The sequence below is a fragment of the Pipistrellus hanaki genome (genome assembly GCF_964339955.1).
Source record: "Pipistrellus hanaki genome assembly, chromosome: 5".
In the NCBI taxonomy this organism is placed as follows: Eukaryota; Metazoa; Chordata; class Mammalia; order Chiroptera; family Vespertilionidae; genus Pipistrellus; species Pipistrellus hanaki.
The window spans coordinates 24,038,421-24,057,380 of record NC_140507.1 but is presented as its reverse complement, the minus strand read 5'-3'; the positions used below and the strand labels follow the sequence as shown (position 1 = coordinate 24,057,380).

Here is an 18,960-nt window from a genome sequence, read left to right as displayed (position 1 = left end):
GCCAAATTAATTTTCAAATGCTGCATTAATTTCTACTGCCTTCAGCAGGTTATGAGAGGACCAGTTTCACGGCATTCTTGCCTGCAATAGACATTTGGATTTTTAAACATTTTCCTAATTTATTTGGCAAAAAAGTAGATGTCATTTTGTTTTAACTTGGATTTCTTTGGTTAGTACTGAGGCCGAATGTCTTTATGTGTGCCTGTTTCTTAGTCGTATTTTCTGCCCTGCTTTACACATTGTCTTTTCTTTGTTTTAGACCCCAAAACAGCTTCTGAAACAGAAACGGATATCTGTGCGGAATGGGAGATCAAGACCATCACTAGTGCTTTGAAGACCTACCTAAGGTAGGGACTTTCCATTTGCAGGGCAGGGTGCCAGCTTGTTATCAGGCCTTCAGGAAGAAAGCATTTTTATTTTCAGCCTCCGGAGAGCTGTTGGGTGGGTGTTTGAGATGTGAAAACAGCGTAGGTGTGGGTGCAGTCAGCTCAGCTGGTCACTCCGATTGTAAATCATCCATAGTTGATGGGTTGCCATTGTGCAATTGTACCACAAGTGATTTAGGAAGCTTTGTTTTTTTATGAAAAACTACTATGATAATTAGCCTTTAAGAACCTAAAATACGATATTTCCTGAAATCCCTGAAGATCTATTAAGAACAGAAGGAGTCCCATCCTATTCTGTTGTGAATGCATGATTACATGCCCTCTGTATTTTGATAGATTTGTGCACTGCGGATTGAATAAGTTGCTGACATCAATCTTTAAAAATGAGAACTTAATGGTACTCCTTTTTAACTCCTTCAGTTGGTACTGGAAGATATCACTGTATTGGGGAAGAGACTATTTTCCTGTAATATATGTGGTGTTATTGCTACCTTCCTACAACTCCCTCACTTATTAAGGGAGAGGGTGACTGACTAGTTGCCCGAATCTCAATTTTAGGACTAGATTGAAATTTATGCTGCTCTTGAAGGGTAGGCATATTCTAGTTAATCACTGTAATACTTACATAGAAAGGTGGGGGGAGGGGCAGGAGAGGGAGGTGTCCAGGTTATATAAAGGTGCCCTTGTCTCAAAAGCAAAAGAGGATAGGAACTGGTATTTTTGGCTATTGAGGAATGGATAGAAGGATCCTGATGTCAAGAATAAAATATAATGCAAGTGATGACTAATAGTTGAATTAGGAGATGCAATGAGAATAAAATAAAATCTGAGCCAAGAATAATGTATAGTCTGTTGAGAAGCTTGTTATTTGGACTATTAGAAAAAACTTCAAGTTTACAGTTTAACATAGTCATTAAATATTCATACCCTCAATACTGCCATTGTAGTTTATACAAAACCATTGTGTAGAGGTTTGCATTTAGCACTTCTTTTTACATGTTGATAGTGATTTATTAATGGACAGTTAGCATAAAACATATTTTCAAAACGTAGGTAAAATGTGATTGTTTCATACCTCATGTTAGGGGTTCTATCTCTTTGGCATTCTCTAGCAGAACTCCACAGTGAATTTGCCACAAAAATACCTACAAAGTCCCTCATAGTATTTACAGATGAGCTGATTGTAATAACAAGGTGCTGGGGAGATGAGAGTTTAAGTACAGGTTTTTGCAAATGTTTAGCCAGTTGCCTGTTTCTCAAGCATGTTTTAAAATGCTTTTGTTGATGGGTGAGTCACTGACTGAAAAGGAAATCTCTTGGTTTGTGCTAGGATTTTGCACTAGTACTTTTCTAGTTGTGTCTATGAGACAGTTGTATCCTTTCCATAAAAAGGAAAGAGAATGAAAATTTCAGGTAAAATCTCAGGACCTTTTAGAAGGGAAACTAAATTAGACTCAGATGAGTTGCTGTTGCTTCCCCATAATCTTTGTCTTTGAGAACAGATTGGCAGTGTTCTGGCTGCTATTTAGAGAGAACAATTTGATTGTTTTGATTGAACTAACTAATATATAACCTTTTATTCCAGAATGCTTCCAGGGCCACTCATGATGTACCAGTTTCAAAGAAGTTTCATCAAAGCAGCAAGTAAGTTTTCTTTTTGTCAGTTTTAAGGGGAAGAGAATATATTTTTCTACTTTAAAAACAGTCAGTATCTCAAAATAAATATTATCTAACTCTTTGTAGTCTGCATGTAAACTACCCACATACACACTCATGAGTTTGACACAGAAATAAAAATGAAACCAAATCGGGATTGCTAAGGGCCTTGATGCTATGCTGAATTTACATTAGAGGAGAGTAACTTCCAAAGTGTGTTTTTAGGGTTGGGGAAAGTTGAGAAAAGCAGGTTTGCCTTTCTAATTTTGATGATTGGAGTTCTGACTCCTTGGGTTTTTCCCAGCCCTTGAGAAGCATTTTGCAAAATGAATCATACTTCGCACCTTACCTACTTTGAACATTGGAAGTGTTTCCCTGAATGAGAGACACCATTGATATAACTCTCCAATCTGCTTTCTGTCATGGCTCCTATTGACAGCTTCTTCAGCCATATCATCCAGGTTCCTGGCATCATACTACTGGTATTAAAATACATAGGGATTAGATGCAAGCTACCCTAGGTACACTGGAATCTCTCTATGTGAGGCAGGCCTCCATAGGGGCAGGAAGATTCTCTGTCAGATTTAAATCTGGCATGAAACCCCACAATGCTATGACAACAATAGCCCCTGTCTGTCCCTGCTTCCTTTAAGCTGTCACTGTTTGTTACCATGGTAGCTACTACTGGCCTAATTTATTGGTAGTAGCATCTAATGTTTTGATGGCCTTATCTAGTCATACTTTCCCCCCCTCAAATATGGTGGGAAGAAGGCAGGGGAGAAAGCTAGAAGTAAAGATAGTGTTTATGTGATTTCTTTCTCAGAGAAGTTCCAAACCCATAGAACCCATTCTCTAATTAAACCTCCCAGGGAAGTGGAGCCCCTTATTCAAGTTCAACCAAGAGAACTTAGACGGCCATGATTTAGGTTACAGGTTGGCAGGAAGATTCACATATTGGTGTGCCATTTCTTTCTTCTGTACCAGGCTGGCTGTCACACATGGTGCGGGGATAACTGGATATTTCCTTTGATTTCTCTGATGCTACATTGAGGTGTTATTTTGATATTTGAGACATTTGCAATATTGTTCATGATTTGTTTACCGCTTGCCGAGTGCATAAAGTTCCTTCTTTCCTTGAAATGAAACCAACACTCTAAGAAGTCAGCTGCTCCACAGTTTGTTCCTGCTCAGAGTATTCAGCTGACTGGCTCCATTTCATCACGTCATCATTTTGGCTTGATTTTTCTGATGGCCATTTTTTAAATGAACTCTGTTACAGAAAACACCATTAAAAACCCGTATAGATATAGTCATTGTAGCCATGAGGGCACAGAACAGGATCTTAATCTTTTAAGAAATCCTCAGTCTGTCAGTACCCAACCTTTGTCTTCCTTTGATTTTTGTCTTGTAAACTGATTTAGTTGTGACACTGATCAAATGTTACCTCCTTCCTACTTTTGTAGAGCTGGAGAATCAGGAGTCTCGGGTGTCTGAAATCCACAGCCTTGTTCATCGGCTCCCAGAGAAAAACCGCCAGATGTTACAGCTGCTCATGAACCACTTGGCAAAGTAGGTTTGAGGCTGATTGTTGGCTCTTTTCTCACCTCTAGAAAGTTCTTATCTTAGCCCTAAAACTGGTCTCAGTTCTGCTTATGTTTGCCTCTTCCACTATTGCATCAGGTATGCTAGAGGCTTAGGAAAGAAATGTGTGAAATGTTAACTGCAGCGGATAACAACAGCAAGTGCCAGATGGTCTTTGCAAAAGTAGACTGGGGCAGGGCCCCATGCAACCTGACCTCCAGACAGAGTTTTCAGGGGGTTTAACTCTTGTGATGGCTAAGGGCATCTTCCATGATAAGCTCACCAAGCAGAGTTTTCAGGAGTTACATGTTCTTTGACTATCAAGGATGAACAGGAATATGTTATGGGTTTATAGACCTTGGGTTTGAAGTAAAGAGGCCTGGAAGGTAGAATTGATTCTGTTTTTAACAAGCTATTAACCAGCCCTAGACCTACCAGTGACCTCTCTATTCCTAATTTCTTCATCTGTCAAATATAGCTGGTAGGTTCCCTTTTATCTACAATGTTATTGATTTTTAAAATTACATGTATTAAAGTCTTGGAAGAAGTACAGATCATAAAGGACTTATCTTTGGCAAATGTCCATTTGCCCTCTGAGATAATCAAAGAATTCCATAGGGGCTTGGTTTTCCTGGTAGGAATATTTTTACTCTTGGAATGGTTATTTTGTGTTTACTATTACTTGACTCTTCAGAATGGCCTTACTGCCTTCCCTTGTTTTTATTTTTTTATTTTTTTTATTTTTTAAAATCTTTATTGTTTATATTATTACAGATGTTCCTCTTTCTCCCCGCCCCCCCCTCCCCAATGCTCCCCTCCACCAGGTTCCCTGCATTCCCTTGTTGTGTCAGTTATTGCACATGTATATGTTCTAACCATCCATTGACTTTGATGAATGTTCTTGATAGGAGATTGGAGCATAAGAAAAGACAGAATCTAACAGTTAAGCTAAATATTTAAATCCTACATTCTACTGAACTGAGTGTTGTAAATTGGGCCCTTTCCTACTCTTGTTCATGCCATTAAGTCATTTTTAGGGAAGGGGGTGTAAGTTGATACTTTGCTGGGGGAGATTATGATGATCTGTTTTCATATTTATACCTAACAGTTGATATTACCTTTTGGAGAGAGAGTATATGTTACCAAAAGATTTCCACAGGTCTAAGTATGAAGAAACAAGAGTGAGAAGTTACTGGGCAAGCAAGGGTTGCTCTATTACTGGTCAAATGTTTTTCTTGCCATGCAATCTGAACTGCATTGCAATATTGTGGTTTATAAGAAATATATATTTGGCCATTAATATAACCAGAATATATTTCTGATAGTAATATATTTAGTCTCAATGCACAACTCCTGGCTCACAGCTTTCTGAAGCCTTGTGTAAAAAAGACTAAAATACCAAGAGGATTGGGTTCAGAGAAATTGCAGGTTGTGAGCTTGTGGAGATGCTGGGAGAGTGGCGCCCTAGGGAGGGCATGGAAGCTCTGCACTCCTTCCCCCTTATACCTTGCTGCATGCATCTCTTCCATCTGGCAGCTCCTGAGTTACACCCTTTTAAAATAAACCAGTGATCCAGTAACATGTATCTCCGGGTTCTGTGAGCTTTTCTAGCAAAATAATAGAACCCAAGGAGGCTGTTATGGGAACTTCTGATATATGTATGTGAGTTAAAAGTAGAGGTGAATACCTGGATTTGGGATTGGCATTCTGAGTTGAAGGGGGTCGTTGGAACCTCCAATCAGTTCCTGGTCATTCAAAAGCACAGGTAAACTGGGTTTGTGTCCTGGCGTTGTGTCCAGCGTCTGAATGCATGTGTGCGTGTGTGTGTGTGTATTGGGGTGAGGGGCAGGTCTTATGGAATCTGATGCTATCTGCATGTAAACAGTGTCAGAATTGAGTTGAATTCTTGAGTACCTTGCTGGTGGGGTGGGTCTGGGAACCCAATTTATCCATGTTTAGAAACAAAGCAAAGCAGAGAACATGCAAGTTTGCAAGGAGAATGCCCCGAAAATGTCAAAGAAAATAATGGGAGCTGGGCTTTAACAAGTAACATCAGATGCTCTGAGATGCCTGTTCCATATAACCGGTCAGGTATTTGTTAACGGAAAAGCCCGTTTAGATCTTAAGGCCTGCACCCAAACAGAGGAAGTTCCAGGTATATACTCAGTCAACCATGGGTAGGATGCTAGAATCAGCTGAAGATTAGGAACTAGCTGAAAGCAATGGGATTTCTAAGCTGTGCCGATGTGATGAGATCTTAATTACATTGAGAGAGACCAAGAGTAAGGGATGATCCAGCAGAGCCAGTACTGAATTTTCCCATGTTTAAAATGCCCTGATGATTGTTAGGAATCTTTAAAGAAAAAGAGAACACCCTAAGGTCAGTTTTGAAGAGTTGAGCCTGTTCATCTCCTGTTGGATGGTTCACTATCTCCCTCATGCTCCACTCTCTGCTCTCCCAACACCATTCAATTCAGTCCATCTTTGTCCCTAATCCAGGAATCCTACACCTGAAATATCCAGGTTACCTCTGCAATCTTGACTTTTTACCTTCTAAGGAATTTAAACCAATTTTGTTAGCATTATTTTATAGCAATTCTGGAGCATTATTTGTAGTCTTTGATACTTAACAGAATTTCTCTGAGGTTCTTTCTATGAGGTTATATGGCATTGCTTTGTTAATTTATCCATTGACAAATTACCTATAGGTGAGCTCTCCTGCCTATAACTTGGGTCTCTCAGCGCTGACCTTAGAACACACAGACGCAGATTCTTAGAGTGCTGTGTGCTTCGCCTCTGGAGCACCCAGGTTTGAAATGTCTTGGTGTAAATGAGCCCTGCTGGATCCAGTAAAGAGTGTGTATTTAGATCTGAAAAGATTTTTTGGCACCCAGCCGAGTTCCAAATTCCACTTAAACTCTATAGCTCATTTACAGCACTGTCCTATTAAAATAAAGCGGTAAGGGAAAGTTAACTTGGGACAAGGGGTAGGTTTATCTATTTCATTCTAGTTTTCTCAGGTTCAGACTTACCCTAGGACAGTGGTCAGCAAACCCATTAGTCAACAGAGCCAAGTATCAACAGTACAACGATTGAAATTTCTTTTGAAAGCCAATTTTTTTAAACTTAAACTTCTTCTAACACCACTTCTTCAAAATAGACTCGCCCAGGCTGTGGTATTTTGTGGAAGAGCCACACTCGAGGGGCCAAAGAGCCGCATGTGGCTCCTGAGCCACAGTTTGCGGACCACGGCCCTAGGATATGCCTGAGCTATTGTTACGGTGGTCCACTTTCTTAATGTTCAGCTTCCTTCCTAAGTTTTTGGTTTCAGGGCTGGTTCTGCTGGAAAACCCAGTGTTTACTTCTCTCATTACCTACTGTGTTTGCCATGTGCATCAAAGGCTTTTGGTTCAAGGGGAATGTGTTTTGTATTGTATATTTTTTAAAGTGCTCTTCTGAAACATTTTCCAAAATTGGTTTCCTTTAGCTGTGAAGGGAGAGTTAAGACATTTTAGATTTAATTCCAAGTAGAAATGCATTCAGAGGGGAAAAAGTCTTAAAGGGGGAGAAATAAAACTTTAAACTTCCAAGCAAATATGATTCCAGAGCATATCCAAATCACAGACCTCTTGGGTTTGTTTCAGACCTCAGAAAGAACGTTAAAAATCACAGGCAACTATGCACATATTTTTGTTTCTCCAGCTCAAATTTCCTGATAATTAGATATTTTCTATTTGGGTTCTGGAATCTAGTATACAGTCCAGAGTCGCATGCCTCCAAGCACAGTTAGACTCACCTGGCCTGCTTCTTTGCATTAATGTTGCTGGGTCCCTCCCCTGGTTTGCTTAATCAGACTCTGCCTGGGATCTGCATTGTTGGTTTATTTCCCAGGCCTTTAGGATACAGTCTTTTGAGAACCACAAGCTTAAAGAATGGACCATAGGCAGGAATGGGATTTTCTAGGAGAGAAAAATGCTATTGAGAGGAATGGATTGGAATTTAGGAGGTATTAGAACTAGTAAGAAGAAGCTCAAAGCAGTGAGTTCAAAAATATTTTCTTTTCATAATTAAACTCCTAAAAACACCCAGTTTTGATTTCCCATGTCTTTGCAATCTGACTTTGCATTAAATTTAGTGTTTATCAAATGACTGTTTTAAAATCAAGTATAAAACATTTTTATTAATAAAGAAAATTCTCCCCAACTAGCGGCAAGACCTTGTGGAGATCATTCAACCTCATTGAGCCTCAGTTTCCTGAGTTCCCTTTTAATCATATGATTCTTCGTTTTCATCAAGTGGGGAGAGAAAATACTTCCTGGTCCTATAATTGCAGTAAGAGTAGATGAGTAATAAAGACTAATTTTATGGTAGTTTCCTGGTGTTTACATATCAGATGACTCCAAGTATGTTGTATATCCCCACACATATCGTTCACAGTGGCTCATCATAACTTTATTACAGTGTTTATGCTATGTGGGAGGATTTCAAAAGACTCTCCATATATCAGGAATGGCTATTAAAAATACCTTTTCTCAGCTGGTTTCCCCCAAACACATATTAAGAAATAAATCTTAGTCTCTTTTCTATTTTGAAGCCACTGTTCTTTTGTTGCTATGGTGTTGCTGGAGAAGCAGAGCCTTTTTTTTTTGTTTGTTTGTATTTTTTTTTTTTTGCTTGTCCAAAGAGGCTTTGGGCTCTAAGAAAAAGAAAATCCACTTCAAAATAATGTAAACAATGAGGATATCTCTTGTCTTATTGCACAAAGTCAGTGCTGGGCTGGTTAATTTCTCTGTTCATGAAGTACTCAGGTTATTTGCATGGCCCTGCTTACAGCTAGCCCCCTTGTGTTGCTGTGTCTCCTCAGATGTTGCATTGCATCCTTCCATGTAAATGGTTGTCCAGAGACAGAAAAGACATTATTTCTTCTTTGAGTCTTTTTTTAAGACCTATGACAGGGGTCTTCAAACTACGGCCCGCAGGCCACATGCGGCCCGCAGAGGAGTCTGATCTGGCCTGCCAGGTTTTTTGGGCAGTGAGCGCAGCCGAGGTGTTACAGTAGGAATTAGTAGTTCATATAGTCTGGCCCTCCAGCTCTCTGAGGGACCGTGATCTGGCCCCCACTAAAAAAGTTTGAGGACCCCTGACCTATGATAATACTTTTCCCAGAAGTTTTCCAACAGATTTCCCATTGCATTTCATTGGTTTGAAGCAATCTCCAGCAGGAGGAATGTAACTACCATGAATTTTTATACCAAACTAGAGGCCTAGTGCACAAAATCCATGCACGGGGACTGGGGGGTGGGGGTGCATTGTCCCTCAGCCTAGCCTGTACCCTCTCTGATTTGGGATCCCTCTCACAATCCAGGACTTCTGGCTCCCAACCGCTCACCTGCCTGCCTGCTTGATTGCCCCTAACCGCTTCTACCTGCCAGTCTGATCACCCCCTAACCACTCCCATGCCAGCCTGAACAATGCCTAACTGCTCTCTTGCTGGTCTAGTTGCCCCCAACTGCCCTCCCATGCAGGCCTGTTTCCCCTCACCCCCCAATTTCCCTCCCCTGCAGGCCTGGTTCCCTCCCCCCCACAACAGCCCTTCCCTGCAGGCCTGGTCTCCCCCAACTGCCCTCCCCTGTAGGCCTGGTTCCCCCCAACTGCCCTCCCTTGCTGGCCTGATCAACCACAACTGCCCTCCCTTGCCGGCCATCTTGTAGCACCCATCTTGTGTCCACATGGGGGTGGCCATCTTTGACCACATGGCGGTGGCCATCTTGTGTGTTGGAGTGATGGTCAATTTGCATATTGCCTTTTTATTAGGATAGGATCTAGCTGGGCCACCTGTGGGAAATATAGATTTCAATATAGAAGTAAAGGTGTGAGTAGGCAGCCCACAGTGCCTATTGCACATAATCTTGGTAAAATAGCATTTTATAGAGAGCGGTAAGTCTGTTAAATGATCTCAGCATGGCATTTTCCCCCCAATAATCTTTAATTGAAACATTTTCCTTTGTAGTTCTTAACTAGCTGGACATTCTACTGCACTACTGTTGATATCATCTATGATGTCATGAGAGGGTGGTCATCAACATAGCACCCCACAGACTGGGAAGTCCCCAGGATCTCTTTAATGGTTCCAGAGAGTTCTGTAGCTTAAGATCAGTGCTGCATCTATCAGGCAATGCTGACAATCTCATCAAAAATGATATTTCCACTGTGTTTAATGATTTTTTTGTTGTTGTTGCTTCTTTCTCTCTCTTGGTGGTTCTTTGAGGGATTTGATGATCAGGGCAGAGGCAGAAGGCACTACTTCAATCTGGGCCTGTCTGTTCTTGAATGGTCAGTTTCACTGTAGTCCTCAGACCCTTCCAATCACTGGTTGCTTTGGTGATATCATCACCAACCTTTTTTGGAGACAGGCCCAGGGGGCTGATCTTGTGGGGCAGGGCACACTTCTCTACCAATGTACCTAAGGTAATATGACTTTGATTTCGTTGGGGTTGAACTTTGGTGGCATGGTGCAGGCAGCTGGTATCTGATGAACTCGGTTAGGGACGACTGAAAAAAGTTGCATCTGAGCCTCCTCCGATCCAAAAGCTGAAAGGATGGAAGCTTGGCATGGCATTTTGACTTAATCAAGACATACAGAATAAAAAGGCCAGTTTGGTAGAGGGGATGAATACTTCTACTGTGTGGGTACAATCTACACCAGGGGTCCTCAAACTTTTTAAAGTGGGGGCCAGATCACGGTCCCTCAGAGAGCTGGAGGGCCGGACTATATGAACTACTAATTCCTACTGTAACACCTCGGCTGCGCTCACTGCCCAAAAAACCTGGCGGGCCGGATCAGACTCCTCGGGCTGTAGTTTGAAGACCCCTGAAAAAGAGAAGGATCCAAATTAACCATACCTTTGCGATGCCCACCAGCCAATCAGGACAAATTAACCCAACAAAGATGGCAGGTTAATTTGCATATGCAGACTCCCTGCAGCGTGGGGCAGGACGTTTGCATCCTCACCATGGCGATGATGCAGGCGTTCTGCACCGCCCCAGCCACTCGGCCTCTGAGCAGCATGGGAAGGCGGAAAGGCAGCTCTGGGCCAGAGCAAAGGCGGAGCCAGCTGCCAGGGGAAGGAAGGCCCATTCTTGCACAAATCATCGTGCATTGGACCTCTAGTATATACTATCATTCTATTGATTTTTGAGAGTAAAGAAAGGGGAGAAAAAATAAAGAGGGCAAAATCAACTTTTGTTTCATTGCTGCTTACTTGTTCCTTATTATTCTTTTCGTTACCCTATTAGCTAATGCTTATTTGGATGATCTCTTACAGGTTGTACCTTTCCGAAAAGGACAAAATTCTGTAGATTGCAGGGATCAAGAAGGAATATTGTGGGGGTAAATGCTTGGCATACAATTGAGATCTTATCAAAATACAGGGTGGTGCAAAAGTAGGTTTACGGTTGTATGGGAAACAGAATTTATTTTTGTATTATTATTATTATTTATTGCATTATTTTCCATATGAACAACTGTAAGCCTACTTTTGTCACACCCTGTAGGAGAATCCATCTTCACAAGTTATCAAGGGTTGAGCACCTCATGCCTTGGGTATTTTCTCCTTCCTGTCACTGGAGTCTCAGTATTCCCAGGCATTCCTGCAAATCAAGAAGGATGCATTCATATTTCCTCAGTGATCTAGAAGCAGAGTGAATTAGGTTCATGTGCAAATGCCTGTGGTTAAGAAGAAAATCACTGCTAGGCCTTTGGCACCACGGAGGATAGGCCCTGGTGGTTAACTAGCATTCCTTGGAGAAGTTCTTAAGAAAGGGTCAAAATAAATGGAAATTGACAAGGATACTTGACATTAACATGTGTCTTATAGACACTCTAGTATTCCTTCTTACTCCATTCCAAGTCTAGAGGATAAGATTTAGCTTAATAAAGAACTGTAGAACACATGAAAAGAGCTAGTTATTTCTTTGCCTTCAAGACTAGTCCAAACAAAATAGCTGTGGAATTTTACAAAACACATTGAAAACAGTACTTTTGAGATGATGGCTTTCTAAGATGGATAGCTCCTGTGAGCTTTTCTGGCAGCCTTCTCTCAGCCATACTCCCTGGCTACTGAACTTTTCTTTTCTCTAGTAACCGCTGGACTCCCATTGCTGCCGGGACAGAATTGTGTGCCTGCTGGGCCACTGGTGGTGTGGACTCATACCCTCACAGAGTTGTGTTGACCACATTCTCTGGTTCCATTTGACTTCTGCCCACCCACTCCTACACTGAACTGATAGTTTTGGTGATTTTAACCCCTAACTTGCTCTTGAATCCATCCACTTCTCTCCATCTCCATCAGTACCCCTTAGTTCAAGCTGTCACCATCTCTTTTCCAGACTGCTTGCAAAAGCTTCCTCCTGGCTTGTTCTGGCTGGTGGAGCTCTGGCTGCTTTCCAGTCTGCAGAATGCATGCTCTGCAGCCGGGGAACTTGGAAATCAGCAAATCTCAACAGTGATTCCTCTGCTTATAAAAAAAAAAAAAAAAAAAAAAAAGACTTCAAAGGCAGCTTTCTCATCACTCTTATGCTCAAACTTTGGATATGGCCTCCAAGGCCTGCTCTGAAGTAGGCCCTTCTCGATCTTGCAACTTCATCTGGTATCCCTCATGATCACTGCATCCCCACTGGGTGGCTCATAGGGGGCACTTATATTTGTTGAGTAGAAGCATGGTAGTCCCTTGACCATTTCTCAAACATTCCCTTTCCTACTCCCTCTTTTTGCCTTGAGCAGCTCATTTTCTTTTTGTCTGGAATGGTCCCTCTCTAGCCTCTGCTGCCAGAATCTATTTTAATTCTTCAGCCTTAGCTTAAAAGTCTGCCTACAGTAATCTTTTCTGCCTCTACTGTCCTCTCACTTTCTTGAACTCCCATAGCCTTTGCTTATTCTTCCCTTTTAGCATGTATCACATTCCACCTCATTGGACACATTACCCGGAGGTGTAGCTTCTCACTTCTACTGGGTCATAAGCTCCCAGGGGGCAGGCAGTCTGTGTTCTTTTATCTGTTTCTTACAATGAGGCTGCAAACCAGGGCCACTAGCCAGAGCAGCCCACACATGTGTTCTGTTTGGTATTGTTGTCTCACACATTGCTGTTTTTAAAATTTGGACAGGTTGGTAATTGGGGTAATTTTGCTTGAAAAAAAAAAAAATCAAATCTCCTTGCTAACAATTGTCTGAAAGCGAATAGAGGCCACACCTCATACCCCTGGCCTGCCTTCTGCAGTTCCTGACTAGTTCCTTTTGTCTCTTATGCCCAGGCCACTTCTTTCATGCCTGCTACCTGGTTGACCCTGGCATAGGCATTTGGGTTTCAGTCTCTGGCCTATTTGCCAATCCCAAAAGAGAGGCTCAATATTTGATGATTACACAAGTGAATAAGCAGAATAGGTCTGGGAGAATTACTTCCCTGACCAGCTAGCTGTTTTTCTCTTGAAATATTTATTATTTATGATAGATGGGAGGTCTCGGAAGAAGTGGGAGACACTGCTACCAAGCCTGTTGATGTGTATGGGGTGGGGAGGAGAGTGTTTGTTTTTTCTTTGTTGTTGTTGTGTGTTTTTTAAGACTAAGAATGGGATTCTCAGAGGACCTTCTCTAGCTATTTTTGGCAGAGCCAAAGGAAAATCTATTTAACGGGACACTGTAAAGAGGACCATCACATATTTTAGAGCAAACAGGCAACTTAGCACTTTAAATTAATGGAAATGTAGAAGAAGAAATCAGCTCAACCCTTATTTAGCCTCTTTGCCACACCTTCACTTACTTTCAACCCAGGAATTTCTGTTCTGTGGCCTTCCGACCTTTAGGGTTAGGAGAAGGAAAGACAGAAGTTCAGATTAAATTTTTTGCTTAAAGAAAAGAAAAAAAAAAAGAAAAAAAAAGAAATCAATAATGTTTCTGAATTCAAGGAACTAAATCTTTCACATGACAAGAAACGCCCGCCCATTCTGAAAGGGGAAATGCTTGGCTTCAAGCTGTTACAGCCCAGCAGTCTTAAGGCTCCTTTGATTTGTGTCTCTTGTTTGTTTTGAGTTGTTCCACTCAGTTTGAGTTCATTTTTTTTCAATGACTTTTCTGTTTTCTGATGCACCTCTTCCTCTTCTGGACCCAGGGAACCACCCATTGAGCTCCCTCTCAAATTCAGGGGGGAGCGGAGAGGAAGATGCTATCTTTTTTTTTTTTTTTTTTTTTTTTTTTTTCTGTGCAGCTACCAATTTATTCAAGGGATTATAAAAGCCACTGTAAGCAGAGCCAGATTTCTTTTTCTTTTTCTTTCTTTCTTTTTTTTTAGTCCTTACCCAAAGATATGTTTTTATTGATTTTTAGAGAGTGAGAAACATGAATGTGAGAGATAAACATCAGTCAGTTGCCTCCACCATGTGCCTCCACTGGCAATCGAACCCACAGACTTTTGGTGTATAGAACAATGCTCCAACCAACTCAGCACCCTGCGAGGGCTCTCTGTTTTTTTAATGATTATTTCTGATTTTATTTTAGTCTGTCCTTTCTCTTAGTGAGTGTAGCTAAAGTTTCGTTGATTTGGTTTGTCTTTTCAAAAAACCAGCTCTCAATTTATTGATCTTTTCTACTGGTTTTTAGTCTTTATTTATTTATTTTCTTCTCAAATGAGCCAGAATTCTTATGTATTGGCCCTGGAAGTAGTATCATTAAACCTCTGGGGGCATTTTTTGTTTGTTTTTTTGGATGAGCAACAGTTCCTAACTGATTCTAACACACACTGCTTGGGGCACGGAACCCCTCTCTGCATTCTCCTTTTCTTGATTGGTAAACATGATCTGTAGCACTTATGTTATTATACTGACTGGTTTCCCAGCCAGTTCTTCACAACCGGTAGTGTTCAAATGTGGCAGTGGCGGCTTGGCAGCTGGCAGACTTCTAGGTGGTTGCAGTTCATCTGTAGGGGCTGAGAGCAGAGTGGTTCAGAGGGAACATAGCAGAGCCAGACTGCCTGGTTTTGCTCTTGTCATTTCTGAAACTTACATAAATTACTCACTTCTCTTTTCCCAAGTTTCCTCATTTGAAAAAGGAGATATAATAATTGTATCAGAAACTTGTAAATGAACACATCAGATTTTCTTGACTTCTCTGCGTATTTCAGCCACCACTGACTGCAGTGACTAGTTTTGTCTTCTCCAATTCACTTGAGGTAGTTGCAGCCTGATGGCTTGTAGCCTTGTGCTTGTACCACGTGCCTCCTGCTTCTTACCTACCGCAGAACACAAATGCTGTCTGCACATGTACAGCCTGGAAGCAAGAGGGCATTTAAAATATCCAAAGGGAAACCTTTGACTAATGGGAGGTGAAAGCTGACATCCTGAACAGCAGTTATTAGACAGCTTTGTGGATGATGAGCTCAATAGATTGAGCCAGTATTGGTCCTTGAAGCAGGCAGTAGCTAGCTCCTATCCCTCATTCCTCTGAGAACTGCATGGTAAAGCAGTATCATAGAAGCCTTTACTTCACTCTCTTCTTCCTGGGAAACCTAAAGACAATAATAACACCTATTCAAGTTGTTATGAGGATTAAATTAATCCACATAAAGATCTGAGAAGAGTATCTGGCATGTAGTATACCCTCCATCAATGTAAATTTTTACATCTGTTTGAGAAAATTTCAAGGGATCGGGGTAGGAGGATCAGGGAGCTGTGCCTTCAGGTGAGGGAAGGTGGGAGAGTTCTTCAGACGTTTAAACTGAAACAATCATTCTTACTGATGGGATGGGGCTTTCTTTACAGTTCTGTTATTGGCAAGCAAAACCTTTAGGGCTGGATGCTGAACACATAGCATGCACAGTCATCCACTTGGGAGATTTTTCTGTGTGCATGTATTTATTTTTGCTTTGCTTTTGTTTTCTTGGCAGTTTGTGTGTGTATTTGGCCCAGGGGACTGAGCATCCATTTCACCCTTCCTAACAAAGGAAGGGCCAGCACAGGGTCAGCTGAGGAAAGAGCCATTGAGATCAGCTCTCAGGTCAGACCCTATACCAAGCCTCACACTTCCCCATGAGTATTCAGGTGCTTAGAGAGTCAGATGCCCCCAGAGCAATGCACCTGTTTGAAAGCACAAGCTGTGTGGGACTGGTCTCCATGGGCAGTTCGCAGCTACTTACCCTTACCCTCACCCTCCTGCTTCTTGGTGTTGCAAGGCTGATTTCATCTCAGAAGCAGCTGTCTCTGCTGCAGTTCAATAACTCTTTTAATTTCCTGGAGGGAGAAGGACACGTTATATCATGAAAACTCATCTTAGTCTACATGGTCTGGAAATTTCCACTCATCTCTGTGATCTTCAAAATGTTTCTCTTCGTAGGAGAGTCTGACTTTCCTTCTTTCTTACTCAGTTTGTCTGCCTTCTCAGATGCCATTCTCAGAAAAAACATCCCCTTCGAAAACAGTTCCTCGTGTCTCTAGTTTATCCCGTCACTCAATGTCCATGTGGATTTCCCTCCCTAAGTTACTGCAGTCTGTATGACGTATTAATCTGTACTCGAAGGAAAGTTGTATCTGTATTCATCTTCATCCTGTCTTGGTAGACACTTTTGTGGTTTAACTCAAGGGAAGGTTTGAAGAAACATTCAGGCGATTTGAATTTTGGATCAGTCCTTTCTGCTTTCTCACATGTGTAGAAGTGTTTTTCTTCAAGCAGTTTAGCATACCAATTTAGTGTTTTTAATTTGGTATTCTAAATGTAAATAATTATTTCTTGGTTCTGTGCCATAGGTGGTAGAGGATCCCAAAATGTTTGGCTTGTTGGTAAACTGCAAGCATGTCTTTTTATACACTTGGAGGTGCATAGGATGATAGAATAAGATCACTATTTTATTAAAGTCAGACATTCAGTGAGAAAATGGGGAATCGTTGGCCTCAGAAAGGATTGGTACATTATGTCTTTGGTTGTAAGCAACAGTAGTCAACTGTGGCTATTTTTTTATTTCCCCCCTAATATATATACATACATACACACACACACACACACACACACACACACACACACACACATATATATATATAATTGATTTCAGAGAGGAAGGGAGAGGAAGAGAGAGAAACATCAATAATGAGAGAGAAGTATTGTTCAGCTGCCTCCTGCACACCCTCTACTAGGGATCAAGCCCACAATCTAGGCATATGGATTGCCCTGACTGGGAATCAAACCATGACCTCCTGGGTTCATAGGTTGAAGCTCAACCACTGGACCAAACCAGCCAAGCAGCAATGTTTAATTTTTCCCCCATACCACATATTGCCATCTAATTTAAATATTTGACTTAATTTGTTTTCCTCTTACTGAAATGTAAGCTCCATGAGGCCAGAGACTTCTGTCTATGTCAAAACTGCTGTATGCCTAGTACCTAGAACAGTGCTTTGTTAGGAGGCACTCAATAAATATTTGTTGGATAACGAATGGAATAAAAGGTGGGAGCACTGCCTTTGGAATGTTTCACCCCTCACCAGCTTTGTTCTCTTGTGATTTCACTGCAGGTTAACATTTCTAGTAAAGAGAGTTGTAATGGCCTCTCTTGGGTAATACACCCACTTCTTTGATGAGGCAGTAGTGGGGTACTCAACTGATATTCTTGGTAGGACAGTGAAGGTGAAGGCTGCTTCACTCATCCTCTGAACTGAAACATTTAAACACATTTGCTTAAGTCACCAAGCAAATGGGGGTTTCTCATTTCAAGCATGTCTCTCAGTCTAGCTGGCTAGTTAGGTTTTCTTTTTCTCTATACTGAAAGATAACTTTGACATTTTGCTTCTTTAAGAACTATACTTCTCTCTAGAACTGCCACTTAAACTGCTTTGCATGCCACTTAGATATGAGTTTCTCTTCTAAAATTGTTGCTTGTCTCACTGGGTTGTTCTCCCTGGCCGTAGACAGATGGTTAATGAACAGAGAACGCTAGCAAAACCATAGTTTATCCTTTCCTTGTCACATTATTAATGTGTCGTGATTCTTGGCATGAATACCACCAGAAATTGTTTTAGTCATAGTTAAGTCTGATCTTAATTGAAACTTAAGGCATACCGTATGCAAATGTCTTGATGCTTTCAGCTCCTTCTAATCTTCCCCCCTTAGGGGATGGGGCAAATCCAAAAATGAATTCCTAATAAACTAATCCACAAAGACCCAGAATAATGCTTCATTTTACTGCAAAGCAAAAAAAAAAAAAAAAGCTTCAAAGTGAAGCACTTTTAGTAGAAAAAGTTCTAAGTTACATAGCAGTTACTATAAAAGGAGGCTGTCTCCCTATGCTCTTTGGGATTTGGCAGCCTGTTAAAAATTATCTTCTTTGGGATTATTCATAATCAGGAACATCTCTGATGAAGCTGGCTTGGACAGAGCTGGACTGAGAGAAAGAATTGCGACAGCCCATTTGGCATCATTTATGTCCGTATATGTTAATTTATTGAGCACCTGCTGTGGACAAGTACTAACTCATCCAAGATGTTAAACTTGAATTTTTACAAGTTTAAAAATTCAGGTTCTAAACTTGAATTTTTACAAACTCCTTTTATGAATAATCTTGAGTAAGTTTTTACCAGGCCTTAGGTTTCTTCACCTACAAAAGAGGAGTTATTTTTTTGTGTGTGTTAAAAAAGCATGCACATACAGATAGATACACAAACACAGACATATACATGCACTGTAGTTAAGGAAGACAGTCTAGAAGGGTAACCACCAATATCTTAACTGTTGTTATCTCTAGTTATTTTTATTGAGTGGCGTAGACTGTCACTCTGAGTTCTCTTTAACTTTGAAGACATCTATGATTTTATGCACGAACAGGGTAGGTCAGGACAGGACAGTCAATCCTTGGGTATTCTGAGACAGAATCCCTTTTGTCTGCTTTTGCTCCCCATTTTTTGTCTGCTTCTCTGTTCATTTTTATTTCTACTGGAGAGTGGGCCACAGAAAGAGTATTTTAGCAATGCTGGGGTTAGTGGTAAACTTTTAATCTGAAAAGATTTTGGGTTATTCTCTCCAACCTAGTGGCTTTTAACTAAACCAATTTTTTTCTCACTTATTTCCTTAACAATTAGTTAATAGAATTTGAGCTCTACTATTATGGTAGAACTGGTTTAAAATAAAAGAAAAATAACAATAATAAAAATTGCCTTCTTTTGTCTCTATATTTTCTTTTTGTCCTATTTTCAGGTACTGTGAGACTCCATTGACTTTTCTTCCACCATAGAACACATTTTTTCTCTTCTTTTACTTGGCCTATTCAAGCCTGTCTATATGCTGGGCTTTTCCTCTCCTGTCTCT

General features: G+C 41.0%; 1 protein-coding gene and 1 pseudogene across 6 annotated transcripts in view; one reads left to right on the top strand and one right to left on the bottom strand.

The window, feature by feature from the left end:
• The window catches only part of ARHGAP26 (Rho GTPase activating protein 26), a 407,506-nt gene that overhangs the window by 247,308 nt on the left and 141,238 nt on the right, over positions 1 to 18,960 (top strand). For all 5 annotated transcript variants that reach the window (XM_084884972.1, XM_084884975.1, XM_084884973.1 and 2 more), the window contains exons 15-17: positions 260 to 347; positions 1,972 to 2,030; positions 3,506 to 3,611. In XM_084884972.1, the coding sequence (XP_084741098.1) occupies positions 260 to 347; positions 1,972 to 2,030; positions 3,506 to 3,611 (253 nt within the window). The remainder of the gene's footprint in view (positions 1 to 259; positions 348 to 1,971; positions 2,031 to 3,505; positions 3,612 to 18,960) is intronic.
• On the bottom strand, positions 9,637 to 10,134 carry LOC311623170 (large ribosomal subunit protein uL11-like; annotated as a pseudogene). The gene has a single exon. The product of its transcript is annotated as a large ribosomal subunit protein uL11-like (transcript).